The sequence below is a fragment of the Mauremys reevesii genome, linkage group 3, assembly GCF_016161935.1.
Source record: "Mauremys reevesii isolate NIE-2019 linkage group 3, ASM1616193v1, whole genome shotgun sequence".
NCBI lineage: Eukaryota > Metazoa > Chordata > Testudines > Geoemydidae > Mauremys > Mauremys reevesii.
Window position 1 is genome coordinate 65,946,214 of NC_052625.1, and position 21,004 is coordinate 65,967,217.

At 43.4% G+C, this 21,004-nt stretch overlaps 1 protein-coding gene across 4 annotated transcripts in view; it reads right to left on the bottom strand.

The window, feature by feature from the left end:
* TTC27 (tetratricopeptide repeat domain 27) overlaps nt 1–21,004 on the bottom strand; it is a 193,895-nt gene that overhangs the window by 170,358 nt on the left and 2,533 nt on the right. For 3 of the 4 annotated variants that reach the window (XM_039531879.1, XM_039531878.1, XM_039531877.1), the window contains exons 2-3: nt 19,616–19,796; nt 10,215–10,344 (exon numbers count right to left, since the gene is read on the bottom strand). In XM_039531879.1, the coding sequence (XP_039387813.1) occupies nt 10,215–10,344; nt 19,616–19,704 (219 nt within the window). In that variant the 5' untranslated portion in view covers nt 19,705–19,796. Of the gene's footprint in view, nt 1–10,214; nt 10,345–19,615; nt 19,797–21,004 lie in introns of those variants that run through there. The other variant, XM_039531880.1, reaches the window with a different exon arrangement.

A 21,004-nucleotide genomic window follows, 5' to 3' on the forward strand; every position in this document is an offset into this window, starting at 1 on the left:
CGGGCAGTGAGAGTGCCACTGAAAATCAGCTTGCGTGCCACCTTTGGCACCCGTGCCATAGGCTGCCTACCCCTGGTATAGGGTAAAATCACACAAAAGACCAGATTTCACAGGGGGAGACCAAATTTCACAGTCTGTGATGCATTTTTCATGGCCGTGAATTTGGCAGGGCCCTAACTATGGATAACAATCTACAATAGATAGGGCTAAGGAATACTAAACTTGCAGGCCACGGCTGCAACTAACAGATGGAGGCTAGCAAGTCCCCATAGCAGATTATTGTACAAATTGCCTTCTGCAGTATTTCTTGCACTTCCTGTAAAGCATCTGGAACTGGCCACTGTCAGATGCAAGATACTGGACTAGATGAAACAATGGGCTGATGCCATCTGGCAATTCCTATCTCATGTCAGCTCCTTACTAGTTCCCTTCCACAGCCTTTGGAAAGGAACAAACACACACACACACTCTCTCTCTCTCTCTCGTCTGAGAGACTGGGGGGGAGGGGCAAAGAATCAAATCCCCCCCAAAATATAATAGGTACACTATGATTTTGGTTACAGAACTCAGTGCAAAATAGTTTTATTTTTTACTACTTTAAAAATCCTCAAGGCTGTAGTCTAGATTTATTAGACCTAAAAGACATGCAAGAGCAGCATGTGTTTCTCCCTTTCACCTTTTTTCCCCCCACCAACATATTCTTGTTCTTTCCCTCTGGCATATTGTTTTCTGCCCCAATTTTTACTGTTTGTTTTTTAGTTTCCAATAGACCCGCAATCAAAACCTAAAACGACTATACTGATGACAAGCAATTTTCCTAGAATACAGAAACTGAAATACATACTGGAGAGTACTTTTACTGACTGCTCAAAAAACTCTCTGCTAAGCACAAAACCTGTGCTCACTCCCTACTAATAGCGCCATTCAACAATTTATGAACTCAGAATTGGAAAAACAAAGTATACTTCAGAAGGCATTCTAAATATTATTTTAAAAAACAAGATCTCTGAAGCACAGCTGACTATGCATTCATTTCTACAAGCCATAAATTAGTAGTCTTTCTGTAACTAAGATCAAATGCAGGCTGGACACTACTCCCCATGCCTACTGTAGTTCCTGGAAAAGAAAAAAAAGAGTTAATTGTATTATAGCACATGCTCCTTACACTGTGTTCCTCTGGAGCCAAACAGCCAAGGTAAGGGAGTCAGCACTGGAGTCTAGGTTACAGCCAGGGAACAGAGGGTGAGCTAAAATTGTATGCTGGTTTGCTGGGCTGCCTGGAACACTTCACATATGGAAATTTTTGTTAATTAATATTTTGTCATGTTCTCTAGGAGGCCTGACTTCACTCTCTAGCTACCCAGGCATTGTCTGCAGCAATATTCTTCAGAGAGCCCTACTAAGAACCTCCTTCCTCCTGTATATGCATAGCAAGAAGGGAGCTTGTAGCCAGCTTCAGCAGATCACCATGTTTTGCCTCCTGCAGTGCTCTCAAGGCAGCCTGGCTCAACACCTACACTTCCCCACATCTGCCTGAACAGGGGAGGTGGTTATAACAATTTCAGGGGTTCATCTTTCAGGACACTGGGTTCCATGGAATTCTCCAGGCAGCTCAGTTGGCTTGCCCATACTTCTGATTCCCTGTACTTTCTGGATAGTTTTGACCAATAGTTCCCAAACTAGGGTTCGTGAAATGTTACAGGGAGTTCTCGGGAAAAAAATCCCTCATGGCTGACAGAGCTGTCCATAGGGACCCCAGGAGGCCACGAGCCCAGAGCTCCTGGACTTCCAAGAGCTAAGCAGATCAAAGCAAGCATATCTATCACACTAAGGAGATTTAAACTCCAAGACTCCTTATAGGAAAGGGAGGTGGATATTTTTGCTGTTTTTTAAATTAAATAGGCAGCTAGTATTGTTTTTTAAATTATTATGAAGAACAAGTTTAAGTTTTGTTGTAATGTGCGTTGTTTGCCTGGACTGCTCAAGATCTGAAAGCTTGTGTAGGAGGAACACTGAGTTGGCTTCTTAAATACCTTCATGCTGTTTCACATCTGATACTCCTTGATTAAATATAGGAGCCTTGTCTTACAACAGGCTTATTCAAAGTGATAAAAGCTACGAAAGTGAGATCTTGGAAGAGTGCTGTCGTTTTCATAATGTAATAGAAATACTGTAATGATAAATAATTAAGAAGTGTGTAATAAGCATGTCATAAGAACAAATTTTATATTTCCAAGATCACTGCTTTTATAATTTATACTCAGGTAAAGGAGAAAATCCCTAGAAATATTCATTTTTAGGAGGGGGTTCATGAGACTCGACATTTTAGTGACAGGGGTTCACAGGTTGTTAAAGTTTGGGAACCACTGGATTAGACTAACTCAAACCTGATGGAAATGAACTTGCATGTGGGGTGGGAAGAGAATGATGTTTATTATATAACAATAGACTGAATTAATAATGCCATGGAAGGGGGTCCCTAATGCGGAATTTGGGGCCATCATGTTGTGAAGTACACTAGCATTTTTTCACAAGAATTATGAATGGTTTCATTGGTCTCTTAGTGAAATCATACTGATACTTTCCAGCAAAGGGAACAGTCTGACGGTGTATAAAAGGATTCAAGAAATGAAGTGCCAATTTGAATGTGTGAGGATAGGGATTCCCAAAGCTTTTACAAAAGTCTCATTAGCTAAAAGAGAGTTTCTCGTTAATTTAAAAGTGATCTAAAAATGAACAGACAGGTGAAAGGCCAGCAGGAATTGTTATTTGTTTTAAACACCCTATGGCTTGTCTACAAGAATTCTTAGTTTGTGGCAAGTGGAGGTGTAAATCCAAGTGGCCGTATAGACCTTATTGCTCACACTAAAAGTTCTCTAAAAGTGCTCTTTAATATACTTCCATTTCAAAGCAGGCTAGCACCAGGCTAGTTTTACATCCCAGCTTGCTGCAAACTAAGTAAGTGTTCGTCTAAGCCCCAGGGTGGTTAAAATAAATAATTCCGGCTAGCCTTTCACCTATCAGCTAATTTTAACTAAATTAATGGTTTATGTGGACTAAGGGCTAATCTACACAAGAAGCACTACAGTGGCGCAGCTACACCAATGTAGCTGTGCCACTGCAGCGCATCTGGTGAAGACGCTCCATGCCAACAGGCAAGAGCTCTCCTGTCAGCATATTAAAACTAACTATGCGAGAGGCAGTAGCTAGATTGGCAGGAGAAGCTCTCCCACCAACATAGCAATGTCCACACTGGCGCTTCAGTTGGTGTAATTTATGTCACTCAGGGCAGTGGCTTATTTACACCAGGGAGTGACATAAGTTACACAGATACAGGGCTTTTCTACACTACAGGTTAAGTCTTTGCAGGATCAGGGCCACAGATTGTAAACTTTTTACCACAGAGGCCACCTCTTCCCCCCACCCAACGTTTTTGATCCCAGCAACTTCAGTCCAAAAATTGAGATGTACTTTTTTCCCTTTTTTTTTTTATTCAGAGTCATTATTTGTCAGCTTTCACTATTTCACATAGAAAACCTTAGGCAATATTGGGAAGACTATTTAAGCATTCAAATTCCTTAATGGCTGTTGTGCATTCTGAGATCACTTCAGGGAAATGGAACACATACCTACTACTAAATTGTCAGCTATTCCTCCATTTGGAAGTTATTAAACCATCTCAATATCTATACTCATAAGCATCAAAGCATAATTCAATTCTGTTAAAAATCCCATCGGATTATTGTTTAATTTACCTATAATCTAAGTGGGGATAGGATTAAGTCAGAGGGGAAGAATACATTTATACACCATCATGAACACATTGCTCATGCAAGGCGTCTATAAGGACCTGTAGCTAATCTAAAAAACAGTATTCACAATTTGTTCTTTCACCTGATTTATCCAGGGACAGAAATAATTATGGTCAGACCCAGTTATCAATACATTCATAATACAATTATAATTAGAAATGCCTTCAGACGTTGCTGCTGCCTAGGAGCCAAACAGCATAAAGTTAAGACCAAGCTCATACAGAGCTTTGAAAACAAGAAGGGTAGTTTTGAACATGCTCCTGAAATGAATGAGATGCAGAGGTGGGGAAAAGGAAGGCCTATTATGGTATTTAAGATAACATGACATGATTGTGTTTCATTATTCTTGAAACAGGCAGCAGCACATTTAAGTATGGAAAGTTAGGACTTGAAGTGGTGTAGCAGAAAGCATTGCAGCAGTTATAGTGACAGGCGATGGAAGCATGGGCTAGGGTTTTTTAGCACAGATAGAGAATATCAGCAGTATTCTTGATCTCTCTCTGAGTTTGCACATTCAGGGTGGAAAAACAATGGATTCAGAGAGAAACAAAACATCTTAAATGGGCTTTTATTTTGTTAATGGATAGAGTATTTCTTCTGTTTTTCCCCCATATTTCTTGTTGTAATCTATATCAGGGCAATTAAGTACTAATATGTGGATAGGTTAGAGAGTTTAAGAATATTGAGGAAAGAATAAAAATCGGAAGTTTATGTTTTGTATTTAAACTGCCTAGGCTCCGGGCGTGGGGGAAATGGACAGAGTTAAGGGGGCCGAGGCTGGGGGAGGGGCTGTCTAGTGCTCCCTCCCCATCCCTCACGGGGGCTGGCCCAGAACCAAGCCACGCCCCCTTAGCGAGCATGACCCCAGTTTGGAGACTTCTGTACTAGTTGATCTATGATACAAATGCTGGACTTTACAATCCTTCCAAGGAAAGGACTGTATGTATTCGTTCATAAGCTGAATTTTTTTAGTAAAAAAGGGAAGCACCAGAGAAGGGGGTCGGCTTATGAATGGGTATAGAGAGGGAGAGGTGGAACACAGCCCCTCCCCACAACAGAAGGAGCAAGGAGAGGTAGCACAGCCAGCAGAGCCAGAAGGGAAGAGGCGGGGCCAGAGTCTCTCCGCTTTGGCCACGCTGCTCTCCTCCCAGCCTCCAAAGTAGCTGCAGCTCTGGGGCTAGCACGCTGCGGCCGCGCCACCCGGCCCAGCCCGCCGGAGCACGCTGCAGCCGTGCCCCCCAGCCCCGCCCGCCGGAGCACGCTGCAGCCGTGCCACCCAGCCCCGCCCGCCGGAGCACGCTGCGGCCGCGCCACCCGGCCCAGCCCGCCGGAGCAGCTCCAACCAGGCCAGAGACAGCCTCCCCAGATACGGTGGGAAGGGATGGGGAGAGTGTGTGGGTCCCAGGCTAGGGGTGGGGTCATGTGGGGGGGGTCAGAGGGGTTACTCCCGTCTTCCAGCTTTCCCCCCCCAAAAAAAGTTTCCCCACCAGTTGCTGTTCCGGTCCATCAGGGTAAGCAGCTGGCGCCCCGAGACACTTGGTTTACTTAGGTTTACCTCCGTGCCTGCGGACGCTCGAGGTAAACAAACCATCTCGGCCCACCAGTGGCTTATCCTGATGGCCTGGGAGCCAAAGTTTGCTGACCCCTGAATTATAGGGTCAACTTATGAACAGGTTATTAAAATGTTCCATTTTTACTTATCCGTCTTGGGGGGGTTGGCTTATAAACGAACCTGCTTATGATCGAGTATATACGGTACTCTAAGAAGTGGACAATGGCAAATCAATATTAGTTGCTGCTGGATGCTAAATCAGTTGTTAAAAATCCAGCTTACACAATAGTGCCCATATATACACTAACTCTTAGAATTTATATTAAGATATCAAATCAAGTTTACTGAAGCTACAAAGGTTAAATAAAAAGAAAAGAGGAGTTTGTGCCTTCTTTGCTTCTTTTTGATGTATAAAGGCAGCCTAAAAAAGTCTATCTTACAAATGGCAGAAATGTCAAAATGAATTAGTTTTAAATACTTTGAACATCCTTTCCTCTCTCAATGAGGTTTCACGTCCTCAGCTTCCAATGTCATAATCCTCCTAATTTCACTGTGGACTCTTGAACCCCAAACAAGATCTGAACTTCTAATGTTAAATACAATCAGGAAATTTCAGGCTCTCTTTATATATTGGAGACCAGCAAACTGAAAAAACCCAAACACACCTTTTTTTTTTTTTTTTTGGGGAGGGTCAAGTCACCTTTAACATACTCCAAAATAGGTCTGCTTTTAACATAAAATACCATACCTGAATTTAAATATACTTAGAAATACATACCTGCAGACTACACTATGACAGGCTAACCTCGCACTCAAATGTAGCTTCCCAGCAGAACGTGAAGTAAAGAATAATTTTTTTAAATTACACAAAATCTTGTATGCATATTTTTCTAATATTCTATTTTCATCATACTCATTAAATCATTTCCTTGATACTGTAGTTTTTAATCACAGTCATTTATATTGCTTTCATCTTTTTCATAATATAATTCTATATCCAAAGCAAGTCAAGTATGGATGTAAAATTAGCAGAGAATACTTAAATAGAAATGGATCTTGTGGTGGTGAAGAGTCCATTTTGATAAATCACTCAACCCACTAATATCAGAGTTTCAATTAAGTCTAATTAAAACCACGGGTAACAGGGAGGATTTGTCAGAAGCAAAGATCATTCCTTCAAAAGATAAGGTTAATTCAGTTTTATTCCAGGAGGCTCTCAATGCAGATATTCCACGTTTTAAATTCAGTCAAGTCTTGCTATTTGTTGTGTTTCATTATTTTCTCAAATAAGTAGCTTAGTACAGTGATTTTCAAACTTTTTTTCTGGGAACCCAGTTGAAAAAAATTGTTGATCCCCGCAACCCAACGGAGCTGGGAATGAGGAGTTTGGGGTGTGGGAGGGGCTCAGGGCTGGGCCAGAGAGTTGGGGTGTGGAGGTGAAGGCTGCTGGGTGGGGCCAGGGATGAGGGATTCAGGGTGTGGGAGGGGCTCTGAGTTTGGGCTCAGGGCTGAGGCAGGGGGTTGGGGTACGGGAGGGGATCAGGGTTCTGGGCTGGGGCCAGGGATGAGGGGTTTGGGGTGCAGGAGGGGCTCTGCGTTTGGGCTCAGGGCTGGGGTGCAGACTTACCTCGGGTAGCTCCCAGTCAGCGGTGCAGCCAGGGCGCAGAGGCAGGCTTCCTGCCTGTCCTGGCACCACGGACCGCGCTGCTCCACAGAAGCGGCCAGCAACAGGTCCAGCTCCTAGGTGGAGGCACGTAAGTGGCTTTGCACGACTCTCACCCGCAGGCACTGCCCGCCCCCTGTTCTCGTTGATCGGTTCCCGGCCAATGGGAGTTAAGAGCTGGTGCTCGAGGCGGGGGCTGCACATGGAGCCCCGTGGCCCCCCTGCCTAAAAGCAGAACCCGCTGCTGGCCACTTCCAGGGCACAGCACAGTATCGGAAAAGGTAGGCACTAGCCTGCCTTAGCTGGGCAGCACCGCTGACGGGACTTTTAACATCCCGGTCAGCAGTGCTGACCAGAGCAAGGCAACCCAGTGCCTTACATGCCATACACAGTACTGGGTCGTGACCCACGGTTTGAAAAACACTGGTTTAAATACATTTATCAGTACTTTCAGGCCATATGTCTTACTCTTAATGTTATTCTTGTATGGTTGTGGCTGCCTGAGTGTACACACTAACCATGATGTCCAGTTTTAGTTCCTTAATGTCTCAACAAGTTACTAAACATAACTTACAAAATAGCAACTAATGCCTAACACACAGTTGCAGCAAAGGCACAAGTAGATATAATATTGTGCTACTAAAGTAAAAACTCTGCTAACACTCTCAGTTACTGAAAGGAATTATGCCTTGGGGGAAAAAGAGCACCTACTGTCTAGAAGACAGCTCAAGCTGGCAGTGGTTGGTGGGAGCTCTCCAGCTCCATACAGGCTAAGTTAGAAGTCCAGCATGGATTCCCTTCTTGGCTTTTGGGTCGATTGTGTGCTGAGTTGCCTGACAGCATAAGGTCCCTGGACCATTTTTTGAGGAAGAGGAGAAGAGGCAATTTTTAACATTGTTTTTGACTAGTTAGGAGGCTGTCAGTAGTCACCTTCTCCCTCTTTAGTCGGCTCACAACTCCACCCCCACCTTCATTCATTCTCACCCCACTCTAGTCATGTTGTTGAAGGTGGGGAAGGAGAAAATCTAAGCAAAAGCAAACACTTTTTGCCCCACTTCCAGTCAAGATCATGGGGAGCACTAAGATGTGAATCCTCTAGTCCCTCCCCTGAAGGCCACTGAGAGGGTGAAGAAGTTAGCGTCTCTCTGTTGCTTTGATTCCATTATTCTAGGACAGAGTTAATACTAAAGAAACTATGCTGAACCACAGATACAGAAGCACTCATTAGTGCTGGCTGCACTGCTCCTCTTTGCTGTGATCCTGCCAGGAGCAAGAGCTAAGAAGATGAGCAGCCAGCACTGGCCCATTCCTATTCATTAGGGACAGACACACACTATGACTCACTAGGGTAAGCGTTCGTCACACACTAAGAATAGTGTCTATAATTACACTAGCTATGATACAACTATTCTTGTCCCAAGTTCTGTTTTCTCCATACAAGAACGGATATCACGAAGTAGTGCAAACAAAGCAGCTCCCTGATCTGTTTTAAGCAATGGTTACGTCAACTGCTGCAAGAGCCACAAAAAACTGTGATGATGTATATTTTTATTTGTCCAAGATTTAACTAACGGCATCAGCTATTGTATTCCTATAAGGAGATCTTTGCAGACACTAACTTCTATTAGTACAGGAAGAGAGATATAGAGAAGTCTTGGTGAGAAAGTGGCAATTACACTTCAGTCTAACTACATACCTCTAAAACATAATACTTCAAAAAGTTATTACTTTGTTGTATATGAAGAAAAAGATTCTAAAGTAAATAGAATTATCCACCAGTTCTAACTTTAAAAATCCCTTTGCTATCTTGTAGGAGTATCATTTGTCTCAGTAATATGAAAATGCTTAATGATAACCCTATGTATTAAGGGTTTGATCCTGAAAAGGTGCTGAGCATCCACAACTCCTATTGAAATCCACCTCAGCTATAGATGCTCAGCATGTTTCGGGAACATCAAGCATTCAGTTTCCCTTCTGTTGGACAATCTTGTTGACAGTCCTTGAGAAACAGCTTCTTTGTTAATCATTTTAACTGGATCAAAACATTGTAGGCTAAATACTCTTACAGCAATTATGAATATACTATATTGCAATTAAAGGCTCTGCCACATCCCAAATAAATTAGAGAGATGACCTAGACCAGGGGAGGCCAAACACAGCTCGCGAGCTGCATGTGGCTCATTTGCACTTAAAGTACAGCTCACAGAGCCCTCCATCCTCCACCTACCAGACTAGGGCAGGGGGCTCTTGGGGCTTCAGCCCCGCAGGAGATGCCTGTCGGGGCTTGGGGCTTCAGCAGGAGCGGGGCTGAAGCTCCGAGTCCCGGCGGGCTGAAGCCCTGAGAACTTCTGAAAATTATAGTATGTGGCTCAGAGGGTCAGTAAGTTTGGCCACCCCTGCCCTAGACACTGCCTCTGGCTGTTCTGTTGAAACTGATTATTATTATTATTATTTTTAGGTAACATTTTGTTCTGCAGTCTGACCAGTTTGAGATGTTTGGAATAGAATATTATGAATTGGGGAGGGGAAATCTCATGCTATTCTATGTGAGAACACCAGATGGCAGCTTTGAAGGTGCTCAAAAGGCTTTACAAATGTGACATTACCCCCTTCCCAAAGTTTATGACTGCACTTTTGAATCCAGTGCCTTAGTCTAATGCATGGCCATGGAAGTCCATTAAAATAGGTGCTTGTGGAGAATCGCTGGGATTACCTGGGAGTTAACAAGGTTAAGAAGAATGTTTTAATACAGAAAATAGGAATACTTTGGATATATATCAGATCTTTGCAGAAAGCCACAATCTCAGAGCCAGTGAAGTCTGATTCTCAGGAGTTTGCAAGACATAAGTTGCCACAGGTTCTTTGAATGCAACATTTCTGTACCTTATGTTTGCCAGACACTGAAGTGTCCACTCTGAAATACTCTCTTAAGACTATACTTGGAAGATGCTCATGCAGAGAAATGAGAAAACCCCATGACACTCTCACATTCACCCTAGCTGCAGCAGCAGAATTTGGGGAATTGCTTCAGTTTCAGAAGTCCACTTACAGATAGTAAATGTCTATTAATTCACATTGCCTGTATTTGTTTAGGACACCTGTGTATGCTTGTTTCAGGAGACGTGCTATCAGTGAATAGAAGTGACAATAATTAACCAAAATACAGCTTTTTAAAATGTAACTGTACCTCACAGAACTGGTGTAATAATGAAGATGGCAAAAAGTCCTGAGGCTGTAAGTCAACAGGAGGTCCAGTCCAATTGCTCTGAACAAAGAGCTGCAAACTGCCCACACCAAGCAGAAATATCAACCTTTGTCTGCAAGACAGATAATCAAAGCAATTAACTGATGATATTTTTCATCAAAAAACATATTAGAACAGATTTAGTCTCATACCAATTAAAAAAACCTTGAAGCCTTAAAATTTGCTATTTCTTACTGAAAGAAAAACAAAGATGAAGAAATTCAGTATCCAAGACTGTAGAACTGTGGGGGGAAAATAATAAGAGTATGGATATTATATGGATATCAAGAACATTCAGAGTTGTCATAATTAATAACAAAGTATTTTAGAAGCAATATTAAGTCTTGTGCTTCGTTGCTTAAGCCAATCTCTAACTATTAGAGACCAGGGTAAGGCCTACTGTGGAGAGCAGATTAATCCACATCTGCACACTACAGGAGTCTTACACCTTCCTCTGTAGCATTTGGTACTTGCCAGACAGAGACAGAAAACTAGACTACATAGACCTACATAGACCAGTATGGCCATTCTTATGGGTTGGTCTACACCACAAATTTATGTTGACCTGGTTGTGCATGTGTCTACACTTAAATGTATTTCCCATTGATGTAAGAGCCCCATTATGCCAACACACGAACACCACCTCCCTCAGTGACACAGAGCCACGGCCAATGTACTTAGGTCAAAGCAGCATGGTGCAGACACCGTGTTACTTACGTCGACCCTCACTATTCTCCAGAAGCTGTCCCACAATGTCCTATGCTGACCACTCTGGTCACCATTCTGTACTCCACTGTCAAGGGGTCATGTAGACCAGAGTCGTCACTCCTGACCTTTAAAAATCACACAATTTTTTGAAATGCCTATTGCAGATTGCCCCGCTTGACAAGTGCATTTAGCAGCTCTCCATTGTTGAATGCAGCTGGCCAGCTGACCATGCCACCTACATGCTCCTAATGCGCTCCTGCCTGGAGGAGACAGATTTTTGCATCTCCTGGGCCTGCAGGGAGAAGTGGCTGTGCAGGCACAGCTCTGAATCAGCCTTAGAAATGTCAACATCTATGAACAGATTCCTTGGTGGATGCAGGAGAAGGGGTACAACAGGGACCAACAGCAGTGCCCTGTGAGAGCCAAAGAGCTGCGGCAGGCATACAAGAATGCCAGGCAGGCTAACAGTTAATCTGGTGCTGAGCCGCAGGCTTGTTGCTTTTACAATGAGCTGCATGCCATATTCAGTGGAGATACTCGCCCCACACACACACACCATGGATACCTCCAAGAAGCCCAAGTCACAGGCCCCTGCCATGAACAGCAAGGAGGAGGAGGTGGAAGAGGAACAAGGAGGAGGAGTATGGGGGAACAGGTGACCGAAGGACTCAGTTGTGCAGCAAGCCAGGACCTGTTTTTGACTCCACTTCAGTTTAGCTGGTCCAATACAGCAAAGCCCAATGAAGGGTAAGTGTGTAGATAAATTTTCAATTACAGGAGTGGCACTCCCAAAATAGCAGGGAACATCTTTTGACTTTTCATTAATTTACTTGTGCTAGAAGAGGAAGTGGTACAACCAAGAGAGGCAGAGTTGCGATCTGCTTTTCATTCCCCTATAGAGTTCAGCGTGAGAGTCCATGCAGAGCAATTTGTTTATGTACACAGGGATATCCCTTGAATCGTCCTGAGAGATCTTGATGACACTTTCATGGAAGTACCCTGCAATCCTCTGCAAAAGGTTTCTAGAGAGGGCTGCCTTATTTTGTCCTCTGCAGAAGGACACTTTCCCAAGCTGCTCAGCGATAACTTCAGCAGGCACCATTGCAGTACACAGACTAGCAGCATATGGGCTGGGGTGACTTTGGGACACCAGCAGTAACTATGCTTGCTCCCTGTTACTCTCAGGAGTGAGATATCAGCAAAAATCACCACTGCCTGAGGAAAATGGTGCCAATATTCAGTGGCATTGTCCTATACAATGAAATTCAAGCAACTGAGCAATTCCCTCCTCATTTTCTTAACCACCCGCAGGCCATACTCATGGTGGCTGTTGCTGTGACTGTGCTGCACAAGGAATCCCAAGCAGAAGTGAGACGGTAATGCTTAAAACTTTAACGGAGCAAGCAGAGAGAGTTCAGCATCTTACATTTCTCTTTCTGAAGTAAATACAATTACAATGGTACCTCTGTGTATTTTATCTGCAGCTGCTGCCATCGTGGACTTCAGGGTCTCCCCCTCCACACTCTCAGAATGCCTATGCCAAATAAGGAGGTGAAAGAAGAGGACTCGGGATGACGTGTTCAATAAGAACCTGCGAACCAGTGCTACACTGGACTGTGAACACAGGGCCTGGAAGGTGAATATTGCAGACAGCCTGGAGAAGGAAAGAGTGGAGAGGAAAAAGGCCCAGAAGTCCCAGAAGGAAAAGGAGAGGGAAATGCACGAGGACATAACAGGGCTTCGCAGGCAGCAAACACAGATGCTGCAGACTCTGGTGGACCTGTAAGGTTCAGTCAGTCAGTCTCAGGCTCACCTCCCTCACAGCCCATTGAGAACACAATATCCCACCTCAACATTCCATGCGGCATTGGAGGTCACAGCAGTATCCCTACCACTCTACACTGAGGGACGTTAAAGACAATCACAGCTTCACACACACTAACCTGTGAAAGCCAGGGTTGGTGTATACGTAGCTGAAATGGATATGAATGTTCTTTCCCCTTAATACATTCATAGAACAGAACTTAAGTTTTTAATGTTTTAAAATTACATGGGGTTTTTTTGCACTAATTTTGTTACAGAATAAAATTCTACTATTTAGAACATAATTCATTTTTATTAGTTCACAACATATGTAGCCAAGTGCTCAGCAGTTCTGAAAGGAACCAATTACCTGTTACTGCACAGTGTCACACAACTAATGAAATCAGTCTCAAACAAAATTAATATTTTGTGCACTGACAATATTATATTCCTACATGTACAGCACTGACAATATTATATTCCTACATTTACAGCAATCACATTTCAACATTACCAATTATAATCTGCTGGTCAGGAAAGAAAGTCACTGCTTGCAGCTTTCTGAACAGTCTTGTGTTCTTAAAGATGTGCGTATGATGCACCTTCCCTGATCAGCCCACTCTGATATTGCTAAAGTGTCCACGGTAACCTATTAACACTTGCATTACCATAGAAAAGTAGCTCTTTCTGTTTATGTACTCTGTGGCAAGGTGGTCTGGTGCTAAAATAGGGATATGCATGCCATTTATTGCCACACTGCAGTTTGGAAACCCCATTACTGCAAAACTATCCACTATATCCTGCACATTTCACAGAGTCACAGTCTTGTGCATTAGGAGGCGATTAACAGCCCTGCACACTTGCATGCCAACTGCCATGGTGGATTTCCTGACTCCAAATTATTACCAGTCAGTCAGAAATCAATCTGGCATCACAAGCTTCTACAGTGCAATCACAACTTGCTTCTCCATTGTCAGTGCAGCTCTCACGTTGGTGCCCCTGTGCTGGAGGGCTGAGGTGAACTCCATGCACAGATCCAGGAACTTGGCTTTGCGCATCTGAAAGTTCTGCAGCTACTCCTTGTCATTCAAAACCTGCATTATGGTGCAATAACACCAGTCAGTGCTGGTTTCTTGGGCCCAAAAGTGGCACTCTACCATCTCCAGCTGCTCCATGAACACCATCCAACCTTGAATTAGTTCTCTATGTCCCACAGCAATCAGTCCTCCAAGAAACTGTTGACTCCCACACCAGTCGGACAATAATTGCACTGTCTATTGCTCGCTTGTTAAATTTTTAAACAAGCATCTTCATGCTTTCTTCCATGTTGTACCTCACACTTGGGAGGAGCAGAGATATCTACAAAAACTACCTTATCGTTATCCTTCTTCAAACCTCTCATTAAAAAAAAAAAATTAAAAAAGAGAAAAAAAAATCTTTTGCTGTGATGCCTACAAAAAACTTGACAATGGTTAGGCTGCTGGTACGCAGAAATCACTGCCTATTGTGCCAACCAATATTGTCCCATTGTTTCCTTGTGCTCCACCATCTCTCTGTAAAAATATGCTGTCTCTTGTCTTATATTTAGATTGTAAGCTCTTTGGGGCAGGTACTGTTCTTGTTTTGTGTTTGTACAGCATCTAGCACAATGGAGTCCCAATCCATGACCTGAGCTTGCATGATAATACAAACGAATAAGGGAACATATGCTATCAAGCTTTATAATATACCTAAGCAAAAGTGTATGTATAATTGGTGACTTTGTTTACAAAAAGAATTGACCAACTTATATATTGTTAGAGAATATAAATAGAGCATCAGATGAAAAACAAGTCAACAATCAGGGGTGCTCACGATGAGGTTTCTTGTGGTTTAAACTTTCATTCAACTTTTGGATTCCTTTCTGTCTTCCATGGCTTGCTTTCTTAACATGTTGGACCCATGAACATACTATACTTCAAGACCAAGGAGACAGCAACAAGGTGACATACAGAAAACAAACGTGGATACCAAAAAGAAAAGGAGCAAATGGGACTTATTCTTTCCCCAAAGAGGTAATTGAGCCCTTCTGGGGTTCCCTTGGGATAGTCCATTCCCTCTCTCACTTCCTGTATCACACAAACATTACTTCCTTCCACTCTCCAAGATCACACATCAAGGTGACCTGCAGGCAGAGATAGGCTAAATGTGGTTCCTTCAAAAGTCACCAATATTACTTTGAATTGAATCAAACTTTTGAGCGACAAAAGTTGCTCCTTTTCTGCAGGTAACACGCACCCAGTCTCCTAAACGTTCCAAGTTACAACTGACTCAGGATAGAAGCCCATAAATCTCTCTCCCTTCTGGCAGCAAAACGTGTTACCATTTGATAGCTGACTCACCTAAATAGACCATCATAATTCACTGGTGATTGTTTTTAACAAGGAGAGTAAGTGTTAATTTTGCAGTGTAGTTCAGTAAGTATGAAACTAATCATATTCACTTGCTACATTTATCAGAAGGAGGGAGAGTGTCACCAGATCACTCTAGACTCATTTATTTTACAAATACTACAAATGATGAATGAGAAGATTTTATTTATTTTGCCTGGGCATGTGGGCTGAATGGAGCCAGGGAGTCACCGTCTCTCTCTCAAGGAGAGGAAAGGAGCAGAGGCACAAGTCACTAAATAAAAATAAATAAATAAATAGAAGTTATTTTTGAGAGCGGGAAGAATCAGAGTGGATTGAGCTGCTTTATTTTTCACAGGGAAGGTAGGGGACAGGGAGTGGAACAGGCCCAGGGCTGCTCTTCACAAAATGAGAAGTGTGGTGGGGGGTGGGAAAGCAGAGACTTGTTAGCTACTGCTCCTTTTAAGTAGGGCAAGAGGAGTAAGACGTACCAAAGACTGAGGTACAGAAGAAAGAGCAGCTGAGAGGCAGAAGACCTTCTGCACATCAGGAGTACTGCAACAGAAGCAATGAAACCCTGTAAAGAGGTGGAGTCCACTGTAAATTCATTGGGGTGTGGGGCACATTATCATTTTAGGGCTTAATTTAAATCAACAAGATGCATCAATGTTGATTACTATTTATTATCAGATGATAATATCTTGAACAGTTAAACTTCAACTGTTCAAAAGACTCATTTCTTTAAAGTGCATCACACTAGGCTAGAAAGGGTAAATTTCAGCTTGGTGATTAGGATTAGACCTTGGGCTAGTACGTACTGGGTACATTTTTCAATCCCTGATAGAGTGGGATCTTTCTTCTTTGTATACGCCGAACAAGATGGTCCAAGAACCAGTTTACAATATTGAGACTTTCTCCAGACTATATCCCTATCTGATTTTCAGCCAATATTTAATTTCAGAAAAAGAAGTCAGTCATCATTAAAACTGTTTTGATCCAGAGACCAGTAGCACACTGCACTATATTTGTATTCTTATAGCTCAGAATCTCTCTGCATATTCTACTTCCTGACCTTTTCCACCTGACAGACTATAAAGTCCTTTACAAAGAATGCTGCTCTCCCCACCTCTACAGATAAACATATTGTTTTGATAGACTATGACCAGAGATAATGGGAGGCCATTATTATTTTCAGCCCAATGCTTCAAAAGAGTCAGTTACATCTATTTTGCCTTCACTGTGTGAATTTCTGCAGGGACAGGAATAGGGATGTAAATGGTTAACCAATAAGCTCAATGCTTATCGGTTTCTGTTAACAATTAAATGTCACCCTTGGCAGCGGGGATCCCCGGCATGCAGCATCCCCGCGCACCCATAGTTCCCCGGTTAAACATTTAACTAATAGAATTTTAATTGGTTACACAGTTATGGTTTTAAACATTATTTACATCCCTAGAAGGGAACCTGGGTCTGTGGGGTGTGAGATAACCAATGCCTTGTCACTACTCTGCAGCCATGGTAGTGCAGTGGAGATAAATACAACCAAAAGTACTGCCTCGCAATGCGAGAATGACATCTTCCCTCATGGACCCTGCTTGGTCCAGGCAACCTATTTAAGCCCGGAAATTGTTCCAGGAAAGGTCTGTGCAATGAGGTAGCTTCCCTGCCAGCCATAGTGACTGACCTGTGTCTTGGCTTGCTTTTGGACTCCTGACCCCAGCTTGGACTCCTGGATTCTGACTCTTGGCTCTGATCTTCAGTGCTGTTCCTGGCCTCTGACCACCACAGCTCCAACCACTAGATCTGACAGCACAAGCCCTGGTTGAGACACTGTACCTGACATACTGTATGTAGGCATTTGCAGTTCTTTGCACTTTCTTGGCTACGATTACTTTACCATCTTACTCTTTTGTTCTCCTCCAGCCCTTCCCCCAGTGCAATTACTATTGTTAAGGATAAGATTATGTAAGATTAGTAAATTTAATTAAGTAAATTAAGTAAATTTAATGATTTCAGGTATTTAAACCTGAAATTTTATGGTATTATAATTGTAGGGGTCCTGACCCAAAGAGGAGTGGTGGGTGGGTCTCAAGGTTATTGTAGGGGAGGTTACGATACGGCTACCCTTACTTCTGCGCTGCTGCCTGCAGAGCTGGGCCCTAGTCAGCAGCTGACACTCTCCAGCCAACCAGCTCTGAAGGCAGCAACACAGAAGTAAGGGTGGCATGGTATGGTATTGCCACCCTTACTTCTGCACTGCTGCTGGCCGAGTGCTGCCTTCAGAGCTGGGCACCTGGCCAGCTGTTGCCGCTCTCTGGCCGCCGAGCTCTGAAGGCAGTGCAGAAGTAAGGATGGCAATACCGCAATGCCCCTAAAATAACCTTATCACACCCAATTTGAGAATCGCTGGTCTCCCCTGTGAAATTTGTATAGTACACCTCTACCCTGATATAACACCACCTGATAGAATGCAGGTTCGCATACAACACGGTAAAGCTCTGACACGCTGCTCAGAGCAGCGTGTTAAGGGTGTTGGGCCAGGCCAGGGCTGAGGGGTTTGATAAAGGGCAGAGGGTCTCGGGGGCGGTCAGGGGCTCCCCCCCACCAGGGTCTGAGTACGGGGGGGCATCCTTTCCCCAACCTCCCTGCACTCACCTGCGGCGGGAAGCGGAGCGCCGCAGCTGGGAGGTGGCAGAGTGGAGCAGGCTGGGGCCACGTCACTCCGCTTACCGCCACCGGTGAGTGCGGAGGGCGTCCTTTCCCCAACCTCCCCGCACTCACCGGTGGCGGGAAGCGAAGCAGCCCAGCCTCAGCCAGCTCCACTCCACCAGCTACCAGCCGTGGTGCTCCACTTCCCGCCGCAGGTGAGTGCAGGACCTTTCCTCAGCCACCCACCAGCGACACGGCTGAGGCCATGGCAAGGAAAGCAGAGCAGGCTGGGGCAACGTCGTTCTGATTCCCGCTGCAGGTGAGTGCAGGGGGGGCATCCTTTCCCCCAGCCTCCCCGCACTCACCGACAGCAATAAGCGGAGCGCCGTGGCTGGGAGCTGGCAGGGTGGAGCGGACTGGGGCAGGGCTGCTCTGCTTCCCGCCACTGCCGGTGAGTGCCTGTCAAGGGGCGGGGAGGGGAGGGATGGATAGGGTCAGAGCAGTCAGGGGACAGGGGGGTTGGATAGGGTGTGGGATCCTGGGGGTGATTAGGGATGGGGGTCTCTGGAGGGGGCGGTCAGGGAGAAAGGAACGGGGGGCGCAAAGCAAGTTTGATATAACGCAGTCTCACCTATAATGCGGTGAGATTTTTTTGTCTCCCGAGGACCGTGTTATATCGGGGTAGAGGTGTATAAGGGAAAAGCACACAAGACCAGGTGCGTGCATGCGTGTGCGTGAGATACATATATATATCAGATTTCATGGTCCACGATATGTTTTCCATGGCCATGAATTTGGTAGGGCCCTACCCATAGTGGGGCTTGGGCTCTCATACCCGCATTCCCCCCCATAATTTTTAGAAGAAGTCACAGACAGGTCATGGGCTTACATGCATTTTTGTTTATTGCCTGTGACCTGTCCGTGATTTTTACTAAAAATCACAACAAAATCTTAACCTTATCTATTGTACACATTATAAATATAGATGGTTCCTACCCTGCCCCGACTCCCCACCACATCAACTGGGCTGGGTCTGCTCTCCTTGCTACCACTTTCTCTAAAAAACCAAACTAAAACAAACAAACAAAGCAAAAAAAACAACAAAACCCCACTTTTACAACTCCATTCAATTAGGAATCCTTAAACTATATATTATTTATGTGACAAATTGCAAACATTAAATCCAGACAAATTAACATCTAGTGTTAGAAAGAGGACTTGAATGTATTGTACAGTGGAAGTGCTGTAAATGCTTTATAGAAAGTCAGGAGGAGAAAATAGTTCTTACTCATAGGAAATAGTCCTTGAGTTAACATATGTCATTTTAAAAGGATAAAAATATTTTCACAGTGTGACTCACACTGCATAATGTAAACATTGTGTTATGTCATGTTTTGTGGAACTTTAATTATTGACATGTATGTAATCTGATGTTTACAGAATTACAAACAATGATCAATTGTTTGTGGATGCAGAGGAAAGGTGAGATTAATTTAAAACTGATTAAGTTCTTGATTCCAGTAGCTTCGGACAAAAACGCTGCCAACAATGGATGTGACTTCAAAAAAACACCACCTGAACCCACTATGTTGAAATATAATATAATGAAAAATTAATTCATTATTGATTTTTCTGTTTCTAAATAGATTTCTTGGGTTTCATCTCTGAGATCCGTCCTCCTGGAACAAAAAATTTAGAGGTCCCATACTGTCAACTTTTATAGAAGATAAAATGACCTCTAATAAAACTAACAACCTCTTCTAGCCTCACATATAATAAATGAATGATTTCCACCTTTCCACGTTATCAGCATCTGCAACAGAACAGTCCAGGTATGCTACTATCAGCTTCTCCAAGTAGGTGTCAATATTCTCCTCTGTCATCGTGAGTGTAGTGAAAACATCCTGGATCACTTCACTTAATAAAATGGCCTCATAGTTCCCTTCGAAATGCAACTGCAGCAAGGATTCACTTCCTGGAATTAAAAAAAATAAAAATCAGAGTGCGATGACAGCAAGATAGAAAACAATAGATGTTTTAAGGCACATAAGACTGATCCAAACCAAAACTTTAAACATTCCCCATTCATCCTAGGAAAAAAGAATCTCTATTCACCTGACATTAAATGCAAATACACCTTCTTCAAATAGAACACCCCCGGCAGGCTGAGATCTTAATGTTCAAGCTGAATTTAACAAATCAGTGCTACCTTTTCCCAATGAAAATATGAATTGCTCTATGGAGTTCAAGCATAAACAATCATTTTTCAACACCACTAAGGAAACCTCAAGTTTCAGGCAAAAGACCTGAAAATATTTTACATGTACAGGATGTACACATTAAAAATAAATAGAAAGATTTTAATGGTCTTAAGTGAGACCAGCACTTGTAGTGCAAAAATGTCTTAAATGCCATAGGTAACTCACTGAGACACTAGCTCCGTATCACAGGCTAGAAGACCTTTTCAGAGATCATGAGACAATTTTCTGACAAGGAATGAGAAAGGATTAGTTCGACACACTCTTATAAAAGGAGTTCAAAGAATAAGTTTCCATCTAACATAGCCTATGTCACACACCCCTTCCTGTAGCTGCCAAAGATATTCACAAGGAACGAGCAAGATAAATTCTTATATAGATAAGGAAACTATTTACCATGGTAACTTTACCACTTATCAAGAAGTTTAAACACGGAATGGGATTTTCAGAAATGCTCAGGCTAGGCCTAATTCTATTCCCAGTGAAGCGCTGCAAAAAACTATCATCCTACATTGCTGAAAGGTAGGAAGGCTTCTCAAACAGCATGGGTCTATTTCCCTTATGATGGACAACAAATAGCATGCGTGTTTTCCTGCAGGTCAGCACATTCAATCCTCAAGAAGCATTGGACCTCTGTAAGTACTCTGTCTTGACCCAAGACTTGTGAATTTGACCCATGCTCTTCCTGGCTGATGAAAGGGTCGTGAGCAACTGTTGCCACTCACAGAACAGCCTATCCCTTGTTCAGGGAAGGAATGTGATAGTGTGACCAACAATGAAGAAACCCATCCTGGATACATCCGTTTCAACAACATAAGCTACTACTGTGAGCAAATCAAACCTCTCCTTCATTCTATAAACTGAATTATTATATAATAGCAAATCAAGTTCAAGATCTTGGACCTTATCTTCAAGGTGCTCAATG